At 37.3% G+C, this 21,515-nt stretch overlaps 1 protein-coding gene across 10 annotated transcripts in view; it reads right to left on the bottom strand.

The window, feature by feature from the left end:
- si:ch211-285f17.1 (sickle tail protein homolog) overlaps positions 1-21,515 on the bottom strand; it is a 131,385-nt gene that overhangs the window by 55,443 nt on the left and 54,427 nt on the right. For 8 of the 10 annotated variants that reach the window (XM_052595708.1, XM_052595700.1, XM_052595707.1 and 5 more), the window contains exon 2: positions 2,213-2,505. In XM_052595708.1, the coding sequence (XP_052451668.1) occupies positions 2,213-2,505 (293 nt within the window). Of the gene's footprint in view, positions 1-2,212; positions 2,506-3,474; positions 3,716-21,237; positions 21,483-21,515 lie in introns of those variants that run through there. The other 2 variants (XM_052595701.1, XM_052595698.1) reach the window with 2 other exon arrangements.

Here is a 21,515-nt window from a genome sequence, read left to right as displayed (position 1 = left end):
AGCACTGAAAATGGATTCTTTCGGCCAAAGGGGAAAAATATAAAACAAATCTCCACCTGTCTGGACTGAAAGTTCATTCTGTTTACAACCTTTTTAAGTACTCTGGGGGCTATAGAGTATGGTTGGTTATGGTGTCGCAGTGAGAAAGAAAACTATCCAGCTTTTTAATATAAAAATAATTTAGCATATAATGAATGGAGCTAATATTATGAGTCAACAGAGAGGTGATCCCTGTGGTCATACATGAAGAATGTGCAGTGTAAGGATAGCTCATATTCATATTCACACATATTCACACACTAAATATATAGTTTCATATTGCGAGATACGTCATTCACTGCAGAAACTGCTCATTGTTCTCAAGAAAGCAGACCAGATAAAACGTTTATTTTATTTTCACTACTTCTTTTCTTCACTATAAGGCCTCTGTCTAATATTTACAGCCACTAGGTAAATCAGTCCTTAAGATCCTGAACAAAGAAAACCTGTGGACAACCTTTGGCTGACCAACTGAAGATAAATAGATAACACATACACACAAGACACTGTTACAACAGTGAAATAACTTTAGTGGCTCTTACTATAATTTTGCATGGTCCAGTGCAATCATCGCAACAATTTAATGCCAGATACATAACCTGTTTTAATGTTTCCTCTAGCTACTACCTGCAGGCAATAAAACTGCTGCAGTCTCCTTGAACCATTCTCCCGCTGAATGATCATATAAAATTTTTTACTTATTTTCCCGGTATTGCAACATGGCATATTTGTATTGCAATTTTATAGTTTGTATATTTTACTATATCTGTTTCAGTCATTTGACATTTATGCTATGTTCACCTTTATGCTATATTTGACATTCAAAGACCACATTGCCAAGACTGCTGGATCTTGCAGGTTTGCATTGCACAACATCAGAAAGATCAGGCCCATTCTAACAGAGCATGCGGCACAACTTCTTGTCCAGGCCCTTGTCATTTTTAGGCTGGACTACTGCAATTCTATTCTGACCGGACTTCCATCAAGCATAATAAAACCTCTTCAAATGATTCAGAATGCAGCGGCATGACTGGTCTTCAACAAACCCAAAAGAGCCCATGTTAAACCTCTCTTTATCACCATGCGCTGGCTACCGGTTGCGGCTTGCAACAAATTCAAGACATTGACGCTTGCATATAGAAAAGCCACAGACTCAGCACCCCTCTACATCCACTCTAAACTATAAACTACATCCACTACACTATAAATCTACATCCCCTCCAGAAGTCTGAGATCCACTAATGAGCAACGCCTCGAGGTACCATCACAGAGAGGCTCAAAATCACTTTCCAGAACATTCTCATTCATCCTTCCTGGTTGGTGGAATGATCTTCCCACCATTATATGGAATGCTGAATCCCTGACAATTTTCAAGCGATAACTGAAAACTCTTCTCTTTTAAAACTACTTAGCTTCAACATAAAAAAAAAATAAAATAAAAAAAAATTCACTTTCACTTTATTACTTCTCTTTCTAGCTTGTAGTTATTTGAACAATGTTTAAAACTTGGTATTACAAGCACTTCCTGTGTCTGTTTGCGTCTTTAAGAAGAATCGCTTTATGTATCACCAAATTGTAAGTCGTTTTGGATAAAACCATCTGCAAAATGACTAAATGCAAATGTATGACCATCAGTGAGACAAACTAATGGCAGTGAATACAAAAACACATGGACACATACCAAAAAACAAACAATATATATATATATATATATATATATATATATATGCTTACATTTATATACCAGGTCCTAGAAAACATTTTTATAATTTAGAAAAGACCCCCTATAAAATCTGACTATATATATATATATATATATATATATATATATATATATATATATATATATATATATATATATATAAAAGAAAAAATTAGAAATTTAATTTGACTGCCAACAGTCAGATTTTTTCTTGATTATAAATGGAAGTTAGAGTGGGCGTTTTTATAAGCCTTCAAGTTTCTGAAGGAAGTATTGCATAGTGGCTATAATGATACTCCACTATTATAAAGAAATTTAGTCCAGGGCTGTCATTCAGCTTTGTTTATGATGCCACATACACTTATTTCCACAAATATGCTTCATATCTGTAGTTCAAATAGATGGACAGATTCTGGACTTCTGGAGCTGACACTGGTACAGCAGATAGTATTGACAGTGAGTGGTCTTCACCTGTTCTCGGAGTCTCTCCTGATGGCCCATGATGGCAGAGGCATGGTGTGGGTACTTCTGCTTCAGATGTTCCAAAAAGGCCTCTCGTTTTTTATCCATATCTGAGGGCTGCATGGCCAGGATCTCCTGTGAGCTGCGCGGTCCGCCCACCGTGTGTCTTCGTGGAGCCCCTGCACGGCTGGATTTGGCCTCACAGCGGCTACCTGGGCTGTTAGCAGAAACAACCTGATGTTTACGGGCCAGGTGCTCAGCGTCTTCGCTGGAAGTCACCTTTAGATTTCCCTTCAGAGGTTCTAGGGAAAAAAGACAGAGATGCAAGAGAATATGGTAAGAGAAAAGTGGGAAATTTTGAGAATGTTTCCTTGTGGACCGTTTTTGCACTGGTTATCACGAAAATCAATACATGTGCACACACACACATACACAAACGCTAAATATACTTTTACAGATGTCAGACAGATGATTCTCAGATGGAGCTGTCAGGACAAGATTTATTAAATAAAGATGTCAGGTTGATCATCCTCAAGCTAAAGTTTCCAAAGGCTGAAAGAAGCAAACATGTCCTAACAAAGCTAGCAGAGCGTTAGCGCTGAATGCTTACTTGTATCAAATGTGACACAAACACACACACCCACAAGACACGCACATCAAAATATAATTTGAAACAGTAGATACAATCTCTTAGAAGTGAATAAAACTGAATGCTAAAGTAAGACAAAAACATTCTGTCATATTTAGTTAGTGTCATGAGTGCTAAAAGAATTAGCAAAAGTGCTGAGCAGAAAAATACTCTGTCAGCAATACCTCTCGAATGTTTTGCCCTCCGGTGTGAAGCTGGCACACAGATGTTTGTCCCTAACATGGGCATTTTTTCCTCAATAACGAGTTGAGATATTGCCCAATTTGGGATTCGTTGTTTACTTCACATATAAGGTGAGAAACAGTAGGCTAACATTCACTTTCACACAATTTTCTGTTGTTTACCGTAGATGCTCATTAAAAGGTCAATAAATCTTACGAAGTGTAAGAGTGTAAGGATGAGAAATCCTGAAACCTATCCTCCTCCCCTGTAGACTTAAGGTCACAGGACAGCAATCTATCAGGCCTATTTATAACTGCTAAGCTTACACACGTACTTGTACACACAATCTCAAAGTAAGTCTACAAGAAAATCAAGAAATCCGGTTTTATTCAGCACACATTCAACACTGTCCTTGCAACCTTGTTTTATCACATCTACATCAGCATCACGGAGCCCTTACCTTCCCCAGGCGGGTCTGTCCTATTCTCTTCTCCAAGTTCTGCCATGTCCTCCAATATTATGACCCTACATACACTGGATTTAAGAGTCTGTCTGTAGAGAGCAGCTGTTGGCCAGATTCCACGGTCTCTCACATGAATGAAAGACGCTTTAGCAGTTTACTTTAATGGAATCTGGATTACTCTCGACTCTTGTGATCAACTCTAGAAACATGCCAATTGAAAACACCCCGCTGCATCCTGAGTGAGTATGTGTGTGCATGTGTGTGCCCTCATTCCCAGACCTAAAAAGGTGACAGTGACGTTAGCGTTCCCATGTTTAGCTTAGTTAGGGGCCCTCGCCAACAGGTGCTAGATACACACTTCCTTTCTCCTTCTCTCCTTTGCATTTTTATCACATTTTTCCCATTATATTTTAAGCGTTTTATTTTTGCTTTATGTATTGGCAGTCCACATGCAGTACAATTTTATTTTATTTTCCAAAAAAAGACAGGTGAAAGGAAGAGTTTAACCCTTAACCCTTTAGAAAGTAGTGTCGGGAAGTTAAATCAAATGTTATATGATGTATTATGTGTTTTGTATGAGGTTTTTTCCTCAAGTAAAACAGTATAACAGTACAATCCACTGAATGTACTTAATTTTTTATCCAACACATCCTCTATTTCATCACTGTCAAAAAACTTAATATGGCACTAAACTGACTCGGGTCGGTAGACATTAAATAAAAACAATGAAATAAAAGATATTAACAAAGCTGCAATTGTTGGTTAGTAGTCATCAATAAACGAATCGATCACATATTTCTTATAAATCAAATAAATTTTTTTAACCTTTTTTCTTAAAAAGAACTTTGCTAACAGTGTAAAGTTACAGTCAGTAGATTTTTCAGTAGATGTTTTAAAAACTGATACATTTAATGCTATAATAACTGTATTATATACAAAAGTTTGTCTGACATTTCTTATAATTCTTTATGTAAAGAAAACTAGATTTACTTTAAAAACATAATGAGTTGTACTTATGCACCATATTGTAAGTGCTTCCTGTTGCAAATACTATGTTTGGTCGAACCTTTTTTCCTGATACAGTGTGTCTAATGTGAAGTGATTGTGAGAGAACTGTAATCCTTCAACAGCTGAATGTGTGCGGCTGCTCCACAGTTTCATGACAAGTAGATTATTCAATGAAGGGTATTTTAAAATGTTTCAAATATCTCCTATAATCCTATTCAAGTCATTGTCATTACATCAAAGAGGTATAAGAATATTTATGTCTGTGTGTGGATGCTTGCAGTGTGTAGTTCAGTTCGGCTCAGACAGACAGAGGAAAAGTAATGCATAACACATGGAAAGGAAAGAACCTCTTGTGCACTCTTGGATGTCTTTTATTGTTGTTTTTGCTAACTAAACAATATTCCTCACGTCAGGGTATAGATGACATGTTTTATTTGACATGCCTATGAGAAACAGAAGTACAGTTCGTTCAAGAGGTTGTACGTCTGTCCATTTTGCATCGTTTTTTCACCCAACAAAATACTGAAAATGTATGTTTCTAAAATATCCAGTGCAAAAAACTTCAATTCTAGTCTTCAATTACTGTGTAAATAAAAAGATTGGGTGATGTTTCTCCAGGTTATGTCAACTTTGTTATCATCATATATTCCCCTTTATACAGAAATAAACCATTACACATTGCTAGCATGTTTTAGAATCTTGATAGGCATTGTTAGCATGTCGCTAGCAAAGTATTGCCATATTAAATTTTAACACACTAACATCTTAATATGTGTAACTTAGAGCAAGTTTGGATGAAAAATGTTTGGCACTTGGAGTCCCATTTGTTCATGTAAGTCTAAGGGAATTTTGGCCTATTTGGAAGTCCGCTACTGGAATTTCATGAGCTGGATCAGTTAGAAAAGATACAGCAGCATGAGTCAGGCAAACACAAATGTTTGTGCCAAGTTTGGTTGATCTAGCTTGAAAGTTTTAAGAAGCATCAGAATAAGAAGTGTCAGAAGAAAATGTATCCGCCACAATGCGTTTCTCTAAGACTAAGGCATGTTATTTGTCTAAATTGAATTTTTTATCGTACAAATGTATGTTAAAAACATTATTTAATAGAATGAAATTCCAGTGCATTACAAATGTACCACTGAGGACATTAAACAAACTCTTTTAGTTATCCTTCTGTTTCAAAAACCAAGCAAACCTATCAACTCGATTAAAATCATCCAGTTATTACAAGCCCAAATACCAAATACCTAAATGACCAAATGTTCCATGATAAAACATAATACCAACTGTACAGTCAGTCATGATGATCATCAGCACCTCTCATATCTGCCAAAGCACCAGTGACCTTCTGCAAGATGTTGATTAGGCTCTTCCTCATCACACATGTTCCCCATTGCTTACTTTCCCCCAAACCACAAGTCTAAACAGCACAGTTCTCATCCACCAAACCACACAATCTTCCTTTTCCGATTTAAAAAAATCTCACACTGAACAATGCTGAAGAAGTACAACCACATCCCTCACTCTTTCCCCTGTAAAAACCCTTTTTATTTCCATTCCAGTCTTCTTCACCTCCTTTAACTAGCAATTCCTGGTCACGGGACACAATGGACTGACACTGAGCTGCACCAAACAGGGCAAGAAGAGGTGTGTGTTTGGGTGTGTGTGTGTGTATCCCGGTTCGTTTGGGGTCAGCGGTGTAGAGTTTTGCTCAGTAATGGATTTATGGAGGAATGTGAATCTGTGTGCTACCACTCATAAACTTTCATCTCCTCTCTCTAAAAACAATGTACTTCTCTATCTTTCTGGTTGGACAGAGCTCTTTTGTGTGGCTGGGGATATTGTGTTACTGCAGACAGTGTCTGACTAAGGGATGATAGTCTCATTTAATAAGATAAGTGAACCTTACACACATGATTTTACTCACAAAACTGAATTCTCCTCAATATGATCATCCTACTATTCATGTTCAAAAAGTATGTTTAATAAGCTAAAACCAAGCTCATTTTGACTTGTAAAAGTTTTTGGGACTGTTAAGGAAACATGATTGGAAACAATCATTATTGTTTCAGTTCAATTTGGCTAATTGCGCGCACACACCTGTAATAAGCCCATTTACATATCCTCCAAACCCTGAGGCATTTTGGGTTGATGGATTCCAACTGTCAATCACTGTCACTTTTAAGGCTGAGCTTCAGGGTTTGGGCGGCAAGAAGAACTCCTCATCTTCATCATCATTTTATAATGGAATAATGAACTTTAATCTGATTATGAAAGCATAAAACATACAATAACATGATACGGGTGTGACACTATGCGCCCTGATCCCAATGCTGGGTGGCACGTTCAGCCAATGAGACTGATGAAGACAATACAAAGAATAGAAGGGGCCTCCAGGCAGAATCTGTTTGTATCTCCTTCATCAACTTGTAATCCAGATTAAATCTGACTCGATCTGTTCCAACAAGTTCCCACAGAAGATCTCGTTCCCTCAGCCAGCAGAAAGCCCACGGCAGAAGACGCTGACAAATTCCCAGAGGAAGACAAGGATTTCTCGACAGAAAACCCACAAATATTTCAGACGACGTACATTCACGAGCACAGTGTTTAAATATATATAAGCTTTATTTATTGAATGAACAATTGTATGATATATTGTAACTGTAATCAGTTACATCGGTTGACCACTAGAGACTACAGACTTTGCTGGAGTGAAGGAGAGCAGATGTTTTTTTTTTCCTTCTTAAAGTTTACAACCTCCAGACCTTTACACATACACACACTTTTACAAGCGTCTGTAAAACAGGTGTGGAGCAGAGAAAGTGTGTTACCAGTTCCCGCATATGTGCAGGCGAGTGACCGGATTTATTTAAAAAGAGCTTCCGACTGTAAATACAGGACTTTGCGATGCTGTAATGGGGCCACAATGCAGCCTGGTTAACATTTTTGCCTCTCTCACAGGAAGAGTTCAGCTTTCGGCCTCCAGTATCTGTTTACAGAGGATGGGATCTTTTGATCTGCAAGCAGTAGAGCAGAACGGGATAACAGTGTCAGAGTTCAGTCTGCTCAACGCTTGCCTTTCATTATCAGATTATGGTCCTATTCATCCACTGTACTGTAGTGCCCTTATTTGTATAAGGTCAAACATCCTGACCTAGTGCTCTAGAAAGTGTACTAGGAATAGAAAATCTAGTCTGTCTGTCGATTTATCTATCTATTTATCTGATGTGTATTTATTGGCCTATTCTAAAGCCATGATTGGTTGGTGTTAAGTAAAGCAATAAAGAACTGTGTGTTGTGTTTTAAGTGTTTTATGAAATTAGAAACTGAGTCAAAGGCCGAGAATCGGTGTATGGTTTTGCAGATTTTGTTCTTGTGTTTGAGTGTCAAGCTTTAGAAATTGTATGACAAGTAGCTACAGATTTTGTGTGTAAGCAGTTGATGAAAAACTGTAATGGTTTTTTTGTTCTGAATGATCATTTCTATTTGTCATACTGTGTCATTTCAGGGTTTTCTTTGCGTATTACATGATATTTGTATTTGTGAGTTACCGCGCAGTTGGCCAGGAATGACCCTTCTCCTTAATAAAGTGAATAAAGAAGCTTTCGGCCGTGTGTTTGTCTCTGTGTCAACGGTCGCCCTGCCAACAGAGGGGCTTGCGGCACCCTGAAGAGAGGAGATGAGGGAACCGCCTGTGAACAGCTGCTCACACACACATACACACACACACCAGCCCTAGCTGTGAGAATTGCATCTTGATTATATTTGGCACAATGAACTCATGTATCATTCTGCACACAGCTGGAGAACAGACATCCAAAGGTGTGTGTGTGAGAGAGAGATAGAGAAACAGAAAAAGAAAAAGAGATGGGAGAAATGAAGAAGATAAAGAGGGAAGTGCTACGTCATGGTATATTGTATAGTACAGCACGCAGCAAGCCATGCTGTCTGTTGAGATTTAACAGGAGTCGCTCCTGGCAGGAATACAGCTGTTTGTCTGACCAGAGATATAGACCACAAGGTACTGGATATAGTCTGTTAAACACAGACACACACACACACACACCGTTCTTGTCTCAGTCCAGATATTTCATTCTGTTCATGGGCCTTGCCAAATTAGAATTTAAGGTTTAATATAACACTGCTGAGATGGCTTTATTAAAATGTGATTAGAATCCACTCGCTGCTCTAAAGCGAGATAAGCACCTTCAAATGTCAGCGCTCTTATTCAGACATGACTGAACTCCACAACTCACTTCCTTCATTCTGTCTCTGTCCCATTAAAATTAAACTGGCACTGTCCCGCATGGTCAAATCTTGATTTTTAGGTAAATAGGTATATTCTAGGGGTTTCAGAAGCTGCTTTATGCACTATAGTCTATGGATTTTCACTATAGAATGACTTGAAATTAACCATTTAACTATTATTCTTATAAATATTACTTAAATACAAGCTAATGATTAGTTAAGGCACGTACTAATAAATAACTAACTTTAACTATTAGTCAAATGAAGTCATATGACATGAGTTACATGAATTAATATTTAAAAACTGACACCAAAGTGTTAATTAATACATTAACCAACAAATATAGTCAAGGTTATACACACACGACTTAATTTCACTCATGTCACAGTTAAGGTTAGGTCTTGATTAGCGCATGCCTTAACTAATATTTAATTTAAGTATTAGTACGCACTTATTCATGTACTGTTATTGTAAAGTGTTACAATATTAATAATAATAATAAAGTTTTAAAGTTTGGATTTTTAAGAAGTAAAAGATTTATATTTATAGTATTTAGCTGTTTGAACATTCTTGTTGTTTTTCATCCTTCCTGGCGCTTTACAACCCTTGGTCCCTATGTAATTTAGTTGTGAGTAAAAAAGCAGTGTGAACATTCTTCAGAACATCTAATTTTGTGATCCACAGAAGTCAGAAAGTCATGGTCATGAATCGTGGGGTGAGTAAATGAGGACTGTCACACATTGATCACACAGCTCTTTTCTAGATAAACTGAAAGAAAAAATCAAAGGGACAAAAGATTATAAAATTTAACTGCTATTGCACCATGATACAATATAGTAGAGTGGTAAGCCATCAAGGGGCAGACTATATAGTGCAGAGACTCATTAAAACCCACAAATACACACTGTTATTCATCTCATGAGTCACAAATCAAGATTTTAATATGACACCAACATCTAGCCAAGAGAAAACATCTCAAAGTCTCCATTTCAGTTCCTGACTGTGTGAACACAATGTCTTTCTAGCCTAACCCCCTACTGATCCCACACAGAACCGTACCACAGACCTAACAGCAATGGGAAAGAAATTGTATGGTTACCAAAAATCAAAAAAAATTTTTTTTTTTTTTTTAACCCATTGCACATCTACATTAATGGTTATTTTATTGATACAACTCCGCCGCCCTCTAGTGTCTGGTTAACAACATGCACATACATCTGGCAAAGTGATTTCTTTAGCCATCACATCAGAATTTCTCCCAGCTTTGCAGACATCCATTAACTATCGAACTACCTCATAAACTGTTGAATAACACAGTGGATGAGCAATTTAAAAACTAAAACTGCATCTATTTCACAGCATTAACCGTAAAAAAAGAAAACTGATCATTGCAAAATTAGAGTTACGTTCCAGCCAGAGGCAGAGCAGACTGGGAAAAACTGGTTTAGGGTAAAAAAAACCCCAAAAAACATAACATTACAGAAAAAGGAAGTGAATGATACAAAGTGGAGAAAGCTGTGAGGTTAAAAAGATGGGATGCAAGAAGGATGGAGGGCAAAAAAACGGAAGAACGATGAGCGTGAAGATATAAAAAAAAAAGTAATTTCTCTAATGGATGAAGGCTGCAGCAAATGATCTGATTTGCTGTCTATGACATCATCTCTGCTAGGCCGCCTCCCAGTTGGACGATGTCATCAGCACTGAGGCATGTCAGTGCTGTAATGCAGCAGGACCCCAGCTACACACACACACACACACATTCAAGAGCACAAGGCTAAGACAGTTTGTGTAACACAAAAGCATTGGAGGGCAGTCAAGGTTTGCACGAATTAAGTCAAACTAGTGTGAAAGAATGACCAAGCTCTACAGGCTCAAGATCACTGTCCCCAATCCTGATTCCTTTCCTTTTTAACCCTGATCCAGTTTCTCACAATCCAGATTAAGTGTCCCGAAAGTCACAGGCAGAGAGCACTAAAGCAGATGCACATCATCCCTTAATGCCCATGTGATGCAAATCTGATTAACACAAATGTCAACACATCATCACAAGGTTAAGAGTTACAAAACACACATTTACTAGCATGATTTTGTTTATGACATCTAACAGAAGCTTCACAGAAAGAGATCTGATCAACTCCAAATACTAGATGTTCTGAATGGTGATTGTAAAATGCAATAAAATCAAGAATCTGTGATTTGTTCATTCTATTTAACTTTTATTTAATTGACAAAAGTACAAAGAAAAGATTTTCAAAGCTTTCACTGACCAATACATGCAATAAATGTATTTTTTAAATATGAGCAAATTTAGATTTTGATGGCTGCAACACACTCCAAAAGAAGTTGAGACAGAGGCATGTTTAACACTGTCACATCAACCTTCCTTTTAATTACAATGTTTCATTGTTTGGGAATTGAGGATACTTCATTGTTAAAGGTTTGACACAAGACTTCGGAAGATCAGCAGTCTGTGATCGGTATTGTCTGAGGCTACGTTTACGTGATGTAGTCAAAAATGGAAAAGTTTTTCCCTTGCATATGTTTTCAAAACGATTTGCGCTGTATTATGTATGCCAGGCCATTAGTTGGCGCTGTCATCTTGTTAGTAAACTGTTCCTGTAGGAAAGTGACGATTATATGTTGTACATGATGCATCTCTGCTGTTGGTTGAAATATTGTTGAAGTAAAGTACTCCGTGCAAGTACTCCGTTGAGTTTTTCCTCGTCTCGTATTTGAATGCATTAAACTCTTTTAAATGTTTAAATGGTCAAGGCTTAAAAACACATGTAAATGATAAGATTTCGTGATGATGCGCCGTGATCTAGCTTTGCTTGCAAAGACTGAGATGCTCCTTTTATACCCAAACATGATACCCTTACCAGTTCACCTGCTTACTGTGAGCTGTTTCAAAACTGATATTCTATAAACATTTCACTTTTGTTTTGCCTCTGTCCCAACTTTTTTGGAATGTGTTGCAGCTGACAAAAACTAAATTTGTTCATATTCACAAAATACATTTACGTTGGTCAGTGAAAACTTTGGAAATCTTTTCTCTGTAGTTTTGTCAGTTGAATAAAAAAATCTATAGAATGAACCGATAACGGTTTAATGATTTTATCGCATTTTACAAAACGTCCCAAATTCTCTGGAATTGGGGTTGTGATATATATAATCAGCAATATTTTCAAACAAACAGAAGTTTTTGAGCACTGACAATCCTCTCCAGCCGAACTCAAGAATCAGTTTGACTCATGTATGAATTATTCCCAAGAACAGTGTTGTGAAACAGATCTGAACTGAACCCAGAACTGGATTTTATCTTTCACAATACTGTTCGGAAGTCTGGGTTTAGTATAATTTTTAGTGGTTATGAATTCGGTCCAAAAATAAATGAATGAATTAATAATTGTACAATATTATATCAATTTAGAATCACTTTTCTATCTGTAAATTTATAAAAAATGCAACTTAATTCGTGTGAAGGCAAAGCTGTATTTTCAGCAGCCATTACTCCATCTGATCCCTTATAAATCTTTCTAATGCTGATTTGCTGTTCAAAAAACATTTCTTATTATTATCAATGTTGAAACAATTGTGCTGCTTGATATTTTTGTGGCAACAATCAAGATTCTTTGAAGATTGAAGTTCAATTGAAATGCATTTATTTAAAACAGAGATCTTTTGTAGCTTTTAATATAATTTTACTCTAGTTTTTGATCAATTTAATGCATCCATTTCATTTGTTTCCATTTCAAAAAGAAACAAACTTTTGAATAGCAGTGTGTATCTGAATGATTTAGTGGGAAATACTACTTCCAGAGCTTGTTTTTGGATATGTATGTCTGTATTCATGGGGTGTGAGCTCCCAAAATTCTGTAATCCATTGGGTGTGTAATGAATGCCATAAGCCTGATGTCACTTAATGAAGAATCATCTCAGTCCTACTATGAAGAACAGTTTGAGTCTAAAGTCTGTAGACACACGCTTACAATCAAACACACAATGTGTGCCATTCTCTGATTATATGACAGTACAAAATATTACCCTGCTTCTATCAATCATTTCAAAACAATAGACATTTCATTACTGTACTACATGAGTGGTTTATGCACTGTGACAAGGTCACATTGAATCTTTTTGGAAAATGTGCCAAACTGTTGTTTGTCCACTACTGAGCTAAAAGGCCCAGCTGAATTCTGTGTTTAGAAGAGGAAGACGGGAGGTAAACTTCCATCTGAGGAATGGGGACTATTGGTGGAATGCAGGAAAAACATCTGAGGAACAGGCAGGGAACGGGGTGGACACGCTATGTGTCCCGTTGCTACTTCCATTGTTGACATTTTCCTGAGGCTTTCCTTCTTCCTTTCATTCAAACCACATTCAGATTATTGTGTGACCTTAAGACTGAAACGTCGGAAAACCTGGGGACTCACCCAGACCCTGAAACAAATTTCACACTGTGCTTCTTCTAATTGTTAATAAATATGCATAAACACACAGAAATAAAATAATGTTTTAGTGAATGCATTAATATGTCTATTTTCTACATAACAAAACGAACGCTGCAAGCACAGTTTTGTTTTCTCTTTAAAACATCCGTATGCTCCTGTTGATCTGCTCCTTTGTGAATCTCTAAACCATTTGCTTCCAACCATTACAAACCACTGAAGAAGAGGAATAACAGACAGGAAGGAGGAGAGGTTAAGACGAGTTTCCACTCAGCGCATGCAGCCAGGAAAAGCTCTAAGCATCAAAGTGTCAAATATGACACGTGCAGTGTGTGTAAAAGAATGGGGTGGACAGGGAGAGGTGTGGGAAAGATGTTCTGCCTTATACTGACACTTTTTCCCATCATCCTCCTGTCAGAGTCAAATCACAACACATTTTAAACTCTACCTGAAAATCTGAAGAACAAAAGACAGAAAAAGTAAGTGCTTTTAGAGTCAAGACATACGACACATCATTTTCCTCATACGTCATAACCACAAAAACTATTTTTTAAATAGATAGCTATGACTCTAGTACTGACTTTTGATTTTTCAATTAATTAAATTAATTAATCTACTGGAATTCTCAACTCCTGTTACAGCCAACACTCTTTAAAATAAAAGGTTAAATCTACAAATGAAAAGGTTTGAAAGTCTGAAACAATAGAAGAATAGTTTTGGGTTCCACAAAGAACAAAAACTAAGATGCTGCAAAGAACAATTGTAAAATTGCCAACAAAGTGAGTATCATATGCACACACAAAAACGTTGTTTTATATGCACGTCAAACACATGCATATCGTACACATGCCAAAATCAGTTTCTGCGTATAAATAGCACGCAAAACACCAAATTGTAAAAAGAAAATTAGAGCTACTGATACGCATTTTCATGAGACCGGCTCAAACTGTTTTTAATGTTGTATGCTGTTATATATCAATACATTAAAATTGTTTAAATGGTAACATTTATTAAAATTGATTTTTCTAAAATATATTACAGTTCCATCTATCTTAAAATTGTACACTATTTTGTCTAAATAAATGAGCATGAACTTACAATAATTAGACTAAATTAGAAAAAATAAAAAAATAAATCAGACGAAAAATTGGTGTAATATGAAACAATATGGTAGCAAAATATCAAGCATCCCTATGTAAATAACCCTAAAGCCTAAACCTATTTCTTTTTCCACTCCATCTAGCTAGACTCACTTATCAGAACGAATCAGAGGATCTGGCACAGAAAGAGAGACCAGAGGTCACGAAGACAGTAAAGATGTTTGGGATCCTTCACTTCAGCATCTGATAGCTGGCCAGATGCATTAATCTATTCCGGCATGTCAAGTTTCACCTAGTTCATTCAGCTGCCTGCAAACATATTTATGACTCAGACACATTCCAGTTGCATGAAAATGAATAATCATGTAACCACAGCCAAATAGGCCTTATGGAAAATCATATCCTTCCTAGCAGCCAGTAAGCCTTTTCCAGTGAAATTGCCCTCGATGCAGACATCAAAAATTCATCTGTTGAATTAAGACCAATCAGTGCAGCGCAATCCTGTACGTTTGTGCTAACAGCTAATTATAAAGCAGAAAAAGATAAGGCGTCATTAGCATATGGTTAGCGGAGATAAATGGGAGAGGGAAAAAGAATGAGAGACAGAGACAAAGTGAGATGACATAAAAGCGTGAAAAAAGGTCCTGACTGTTAGCAGTTAGAGGGATTTCATCCATTCTTATTAAGATTAGCCAAGTTTAATACCCAAAGACTTACTAAAGACCAAACATAATTAACTACTCAGTACTTAGACTCTCTCTCACACACATGCTCATGTCCAGCTGGGATGAAAAGAGCGCACGGATGATGAATCTGTAATTAAGATGAAAGTATGGACACTCTAAAGGATTATATGATGTACCATAGACCCTCAGAAATTATGGAATAACATACTTTTTTTTTCTCAGTGTTTCCTGAATGATTTCAAGAACTTTGGCTGGTATTTGTTATGTAGGTATTTAAATTACCAATATAGTATAATATAATATCACATAATATAACATAATACAATATAATATAATAGATATCATAACATTTTTGTGGTCTCAATTTTTTACATATATATATATATATATATATATATATACTTTTATTCAGCACATTAAACTGTTTTAAACAATGTTGAAGAAATATTTCTTGAGCACCAAAGCATCATATTAGAATAATTTCTGAAGGATCATGTGACACCGAAAATTGGGGTAATGCTGAAAATTCAGCCTTTCAAAATATATTAAAACAATTTCACAATCTTTCTATTTTTACTGTATTTTTAATCAATTAAATGCAGCTTTGTTGTACATACAAGACTTTAAAAATTAAAGCATCTTACTGACCCCAAACATTTGAATGGAAGTTTACTGTATTTTTGGACTAGATTGTACATTTAATGGAGAACATGAGCATTGCTAGCTTACGGTGTCGTCAAATGTGTGGTTTTCCCATGAAATTGGGCTACTTTTATACTGCTGCCAAGGTTTGTTTTTTACTCTGTGGGTTGAAGCGAAATTCCACACCAAACAGGAACGCGATTTTGACCCTGGAAGGAGGTTTGGAGCCCCCATAATAGTCATTTATTTATTTATTTAAATTTTTTTATGTGTAATGTGTTAATCTAATTGAGACTTGTAATAGCACTTGCACATCATTGCTAGTAGACATGTAGACATCATTGTATGTAGACCCTGCAACCCTTGATAAACCATGATGTTAGTGTGTTGTGGGTGGCTTGCTAGGTGGTTGCACAAGTGAAAAAGTCCCATCCAAGTACGATATACTAGCCAGTAGACATGGTTTGAGTCACTCCTTTAAAATAAATCTATAGGATTTCTCTGTAATTCCATCATTTGGCAGGCCAAATTCCTGTCCAGTAGCATAAAAGTTATAGCACACCTCTAATTCAGCGAGATACGTGTTTAGAGGCATCATTCATGTCTTTAGCACAAACCGTGCAGGATGAGTTATGCACCAAAGTCTTAGTCAAATCTGTCTTGGACTGCAGTGATATCCGCCTCTGGTCTGGCGTCAGAGAAATAACCGCTGCCTTTCTTTCAGGCTTGGTGCCATTTGCAGGTGATCTGCTCAGCGGTTCCCATGGTAATGGGGTGGCTGTGGGTTACAGACTGATCTGAGGAAAATATTACAGGCGTCCCCATGCATTACTACCTGTGGGGATGTGATCGGTGCAGAGACAAGGTCACATGGCTGATTCTTTGAGTCTCAGAAGTCTATGCTTTGATGCTTTGAAGAAAATGCTGACTCTATATTTCAGTTTGTTAAGTCAGGTGGTTTCAAACTTTTTAATGCATGATATTATAAAGACAATTTTATTTTACGGTTATAGAAATTCCATATATAATTTTTTTTTAATTCAGCATGCAGTTTAAAATTTTGTATTACATTATATTTTATTTTTACTTGCAAAATACTTTTTTTTTTCTCAGATTTTCCACAACCAGATCAGACTCACATTTATTTTTCCAATAATGACCACCCATCTGGACATTATTCTCATTTGGACAGAGCGAGCTAACGAGCAACTGCAGTAGTTTATATTTATGTAAGCTATTACACAGAACCAATAAGCAGATACGTAACCACAGTCTGCCAGAATCTGCCTTTAAACTATTGATATTCCATGTCGCAACAGGGAATTGCATTTAACTTTATGGGATAATCAGTCTCACAGCAAGGCATGCAGGCAAACCATGGAAGGCTGATGTAAGATCACCAGTCTGGGCCCTGCATTCAGATCATAAAAGACCAAAAACAAAGGCCATCCATTCATCCAACATTCCGTCTTTATATGGTAAACCATAAAAAAGAACCTTCAGAAGCTCTACACGGGCCAAGCAAGCCAGCAGGTCAGGCTTATGTAAGTTGTGGGAAGCCTCATTCCTCACCAAGCCATGAGGTAATAGCAGTGGTGAGCTGTCACTTTCCCGCCTTCCTCAAGCAAGAGAAAGATAAATAGTAAAAGAGAAAGCAGAACTGAAAACCTAAGTATGACTTTTTTAACATAGGTTCATTGGGAAAAATGCCACTACCTACATTTTGGCAAAAACCCAGACATATAGCCTACCTAAACATACAGTACATACAGATAACTGCAGTTTCCAGCTAAAATGACCACAAGTGGAAGATTTATTTTGTGCACTACCTTATACAATGCTGCTCATTTCTGAACTTGTTCAGTACTTTGGTGTTAAACTGCCTACTTAATAAGCAGAAACAACTGAAAGTTGGCCATTTTTAGGTTGACTCTCCAGAAGAGTGTAAACAGTGGCACAGCATTGCTGTTTGTTTGAGAATTCTGACCTGCCCAGCATAGCAACAGATCAACCAATAGTGTGAGCTTTGAGTGAGGCTACTGTTTGTACAGCCAATGGGGAGTGTTTGGAAAACCTGTGTGAAAACAATTAGCATTTTTGCAATTTTGTTTTGAGGCAGTGGTGCCAAAGAAAATTACACTCTTCAGCTTCAAGATCAGAAACTAAAAAAGTTTTCTTAAGCAAAAATTATTAATAAGAAATGAGGGGAAAGATGACTTTACAGTTTCTAACCAAGGGAGTGTCATATGTAAATAATTTCCTTTTCAAAGTGGTACTTGAATTAGCCTCTTCTATAAATTCTGCAAATGCTTCAGTTACACTTACATGCATTTGTTGAAGTCTAAACACTTGCAGCGTTTGGATCAAAGAGAAAAGGATTTGTCTTTTAACTGCGAGGCTAGATAGAAGTACTTTCCCATTTTGAAAGAGAGCAGGATTAGATAAGTGTCGAAGAACCTTTGAGGAAGTTGGTTAAATGAGGGCGATTCAATTAGCGATTAGTTCCTATCTCTCAGCCAGGCTTGTATAAAAGGGGCATGTGCTCTCAGACAGGATTAATATTTAATGGAGAACTGATGGATGAAGACTCCTCTGAGATGGTGCTACAGGTGTAGTTGTTCAGAGCTCAAGAACAGAGGAAACACACTGATACTGTGTGCTGAATCGAAGAGCAAAAGTGTAAGGAAAATAAATACTCTGCTGAGAGTAAAAGGTTAAATCCATCTCAATTGGGGCAGCTGTTTCATCTGGCTTTCGCAAATCGTTCTGTGATATTTGCTATGACATCACTGTTTTGCCTCTTATTTTCTCATTCTCGAAGAATGAATGTTCTGCAGGAAAATTTGGGTGGGAACACAGTGAGAGGCATCTCTGGAAAGGACTGGACAATGTAGGATAAAATGGCTCTGTCACACAAGATTTTGTTATGTGTTTTAGTCGGTGTAACGGCAGCTAACATACAGTATATTGCAGTTCATATCAGCCAATAGTGTTAGCATCATTACAGCATATATCAATGTCATTAGTTTCCGTTTCTGACAGCCTGTACGACACAAATTTTACACAAAAAAAAGTTGGCAAAATCCACCAGTTCAGTCTGGTTGGCCACTAGACAGCTTATTTGAGTCTGGATGCATACGTTTTTATCAGTCCATAAAAGTTTACCAGGCTGCTACAATAGCTCCATTCACATCCAAGTTGTTAATTTAATTTCTGTGAAAAATTGGAGGACTGCAGAAAAAAAGTTTCCATCCCATGTGTTCAAGACAACAAAACCAAGGAAATGAAGGCAAAATATTTAGTCACACTGCTTTTTCTAATGAGCATCTAGGAATATATTAATGTTTTACTATATAAAACATTCATCCACTTCAAGTGAGCACATATAGGTTTTCTATGCACATTTTAACCACATTCTATTTTGTATTTTCTATGCAATATCCCCAAATTTACATAAAATTATATGGATTTTAATACAGCTATTTGGTGCTTCCTTGCAAAAAGACAGCTGCATCAGTGTTTGCATATTCTTATGCATATTCTTATGATATCAGACCCATAGACATCACATTAAAAGCACAATTTCATGTTGATCAAACAACTGGACATGTGCTGCAGTTCTTGGCCAGGATATGCAGCATTCTGATAGTCTGGCTTGTAAGACTCACATGGCACATTTAGTGTTCTGCGCCTCAGGCTCCAGACTCACAACACTATTGAAAAGACAAGCTTAAAAAGTCAGCTAGATATAGACCAGCATCATGCAAACATAAATCTGTGTCTAAAATGGTCTGCTGAGCAGGGAACTTCAAATAAAAGCCTCTGATAGGACAACACACTATTCCCCTTGTGGACCCACTAATAATACGTTTTGTCATTACAATACCTGGAGAGTTTAGCATGGTAACATACATGGCAATGTTAATGTGTTTGGTCTTCGCCAAAGTAGATCTTGCTACTGCCAATACATCCACAGACATGCTGTTGCACGCATGTAAAAAATACTGCTGCTGCGCATATAACATGTAATAACCCCTGTGTATAAAATACATACAATTACCCCATAACAGATCTAAACAGGTGGAGCTGGGGAAGGTGGAGGGTTTCTGAAGTGTTACAGCAAGCACTAGCCAAGTGTTTGAATGTTGAGCAGCAAGCTCATTGGCAGCGGTTACAAAAGGAACCAATCAGCTGCACCATTTGAATAATAATGTGATTATATAAGACTGAGTTAGAACCAGAATCAACCTGCACCATCTAGTTGTCGTTTCATGACAGAACTTTGTATTTATACCACTTAGGAACAAAATAGCTAGGGTGGAAAATACTAAATTAAATGACCAGCTAGTGAAATGAGCACAATAACTTGAATATTTACTGGCTGAGCACTTGCATTATCAGGCTGTCTACAGGGATAAGAATAAGTAACATACTCTGCCCAACTGTTAAGAGTCTATTACACTGGCCTCATTCCCTGGCTCCTGAATCCTGAGAAACTCACACATGCTCAAACACAGGTCCAGAAGCTTCCGCATCATAAAATTGAGGTTCCAACTATCAGCACAACTGAATTATATTCAAATTTATATCCAGCATCTCTGGACAAACAACCTTGAGAGAAAAGCTTTGATATTCCTTCCAGACACGCATGGGATGCTGCCCAAAACCTCCAGATGCAAATCTACTTAAACAGCATGGAGGGAGAAACTCGGAAAAGTTGTCACTACCCAGAGGAATTCTGGCTGCCGCCATAACTCTGAAACCAATGAGTTCAGATTTCTCTTGATTATAAATAAAGTCAACGGCATCCAAGTAATTCGCAACTGACAGGCATGGAATGGGATCTCATGAGATGATCGTTAAACATGTTTACAAATCTATGGCAAGAAGAGTAAATAATCAGAAGAATGAGAATAATAGAAGGCCGATGGTAGGTTACAATGGAATTGCAATAGGGTGATAAGAGGGAATTCTCAATGGGAATGCATTGTCACAAATAATATGTTTGCATATTTGTGTGCATGCTGTAAAACCACAGTTCTGTGGTTGCGCAATGATAGATAGACTTCTCAATCAGAGATGAGTACTTTTCAAGCAAACACAAAAACTGCAACATCACCATGCATCAAAACGTAATTTTCCTTTCTGAAAGAGAAAGAACTGAACGCAGAAAGTTTCACATCTAAACAGTTTTATTAGGCACAAGAATGTTTTACAAGTCGATTTGACCATGATGACCAACGACCGTGATGCATGTCAAATATTTCCCAAAATATTTCATAGACCCTCACTATGCACAATTGCCTCCATATCCTCCCCTTATATACAATAATAAAATATGAGAAGCATTGTAGACTGCCAACCGGAATGAATAAACACAGGGGGAGGAAGACTATAAACTTGCTGAATTGTAAATGTAATGGATACGGCACTAAGGACGCAGAGGTCTGGCTGTGGAGTCGGAATTTGTGTTTTAATTAAGCTCTAAACATGTCTCAATAAAAGTTATGGGGAAAAAAAGGATTTAATGTGCTACAGAGGAGACGTGGAACTGAACGATGCTTCTAATATCCCTTTACAACTCTTTAAGTATGAGGAAAGAGAAATAGAGAGCTTGTGCTACTCACCCTATTTGCCCTGTCCAGGAGCATACATCCAAACAACAACCGAAGCGTGAACAAGGGAGCACGAGAGATTGAGACCCACTCCGCCTGCTGCTGCGGCAGGGAAAGTTTTTTCCTCGCTGCAGGGCTGCTCCTGTTCTCCAAACCCCTCCAATCTCTCTCTCTCTTGCTGACACTTCCTGTGCTGTCCCTTTACACCAACTCAAATCACTCCCCCAGACTCGGCCAAGGAGCATTGTTTAGACAGGACGTGTTGTATGAGCGTGTGTGTGTTTTCGATT

This window comes from Carassius gibelio, chromosome B24, assembly GCF_023724105.1.
Source record: "Carassius gibelio isolate Cgi1373 ecotype wild population from Czech Republic chromosome B24, carGib1.2-hapl.c, whole genome shotgun sequence".
NCBI lineage: Eukaryota > Metazoa > Chordata > Actinopteri > Cypriniformes > Cyprinidae > Carassius > Carassius gibelio.
Note: the sequence above shows the minus strand (reverse complement) of the source record. Positions and strands in the feature narration are given on the sequence as shown.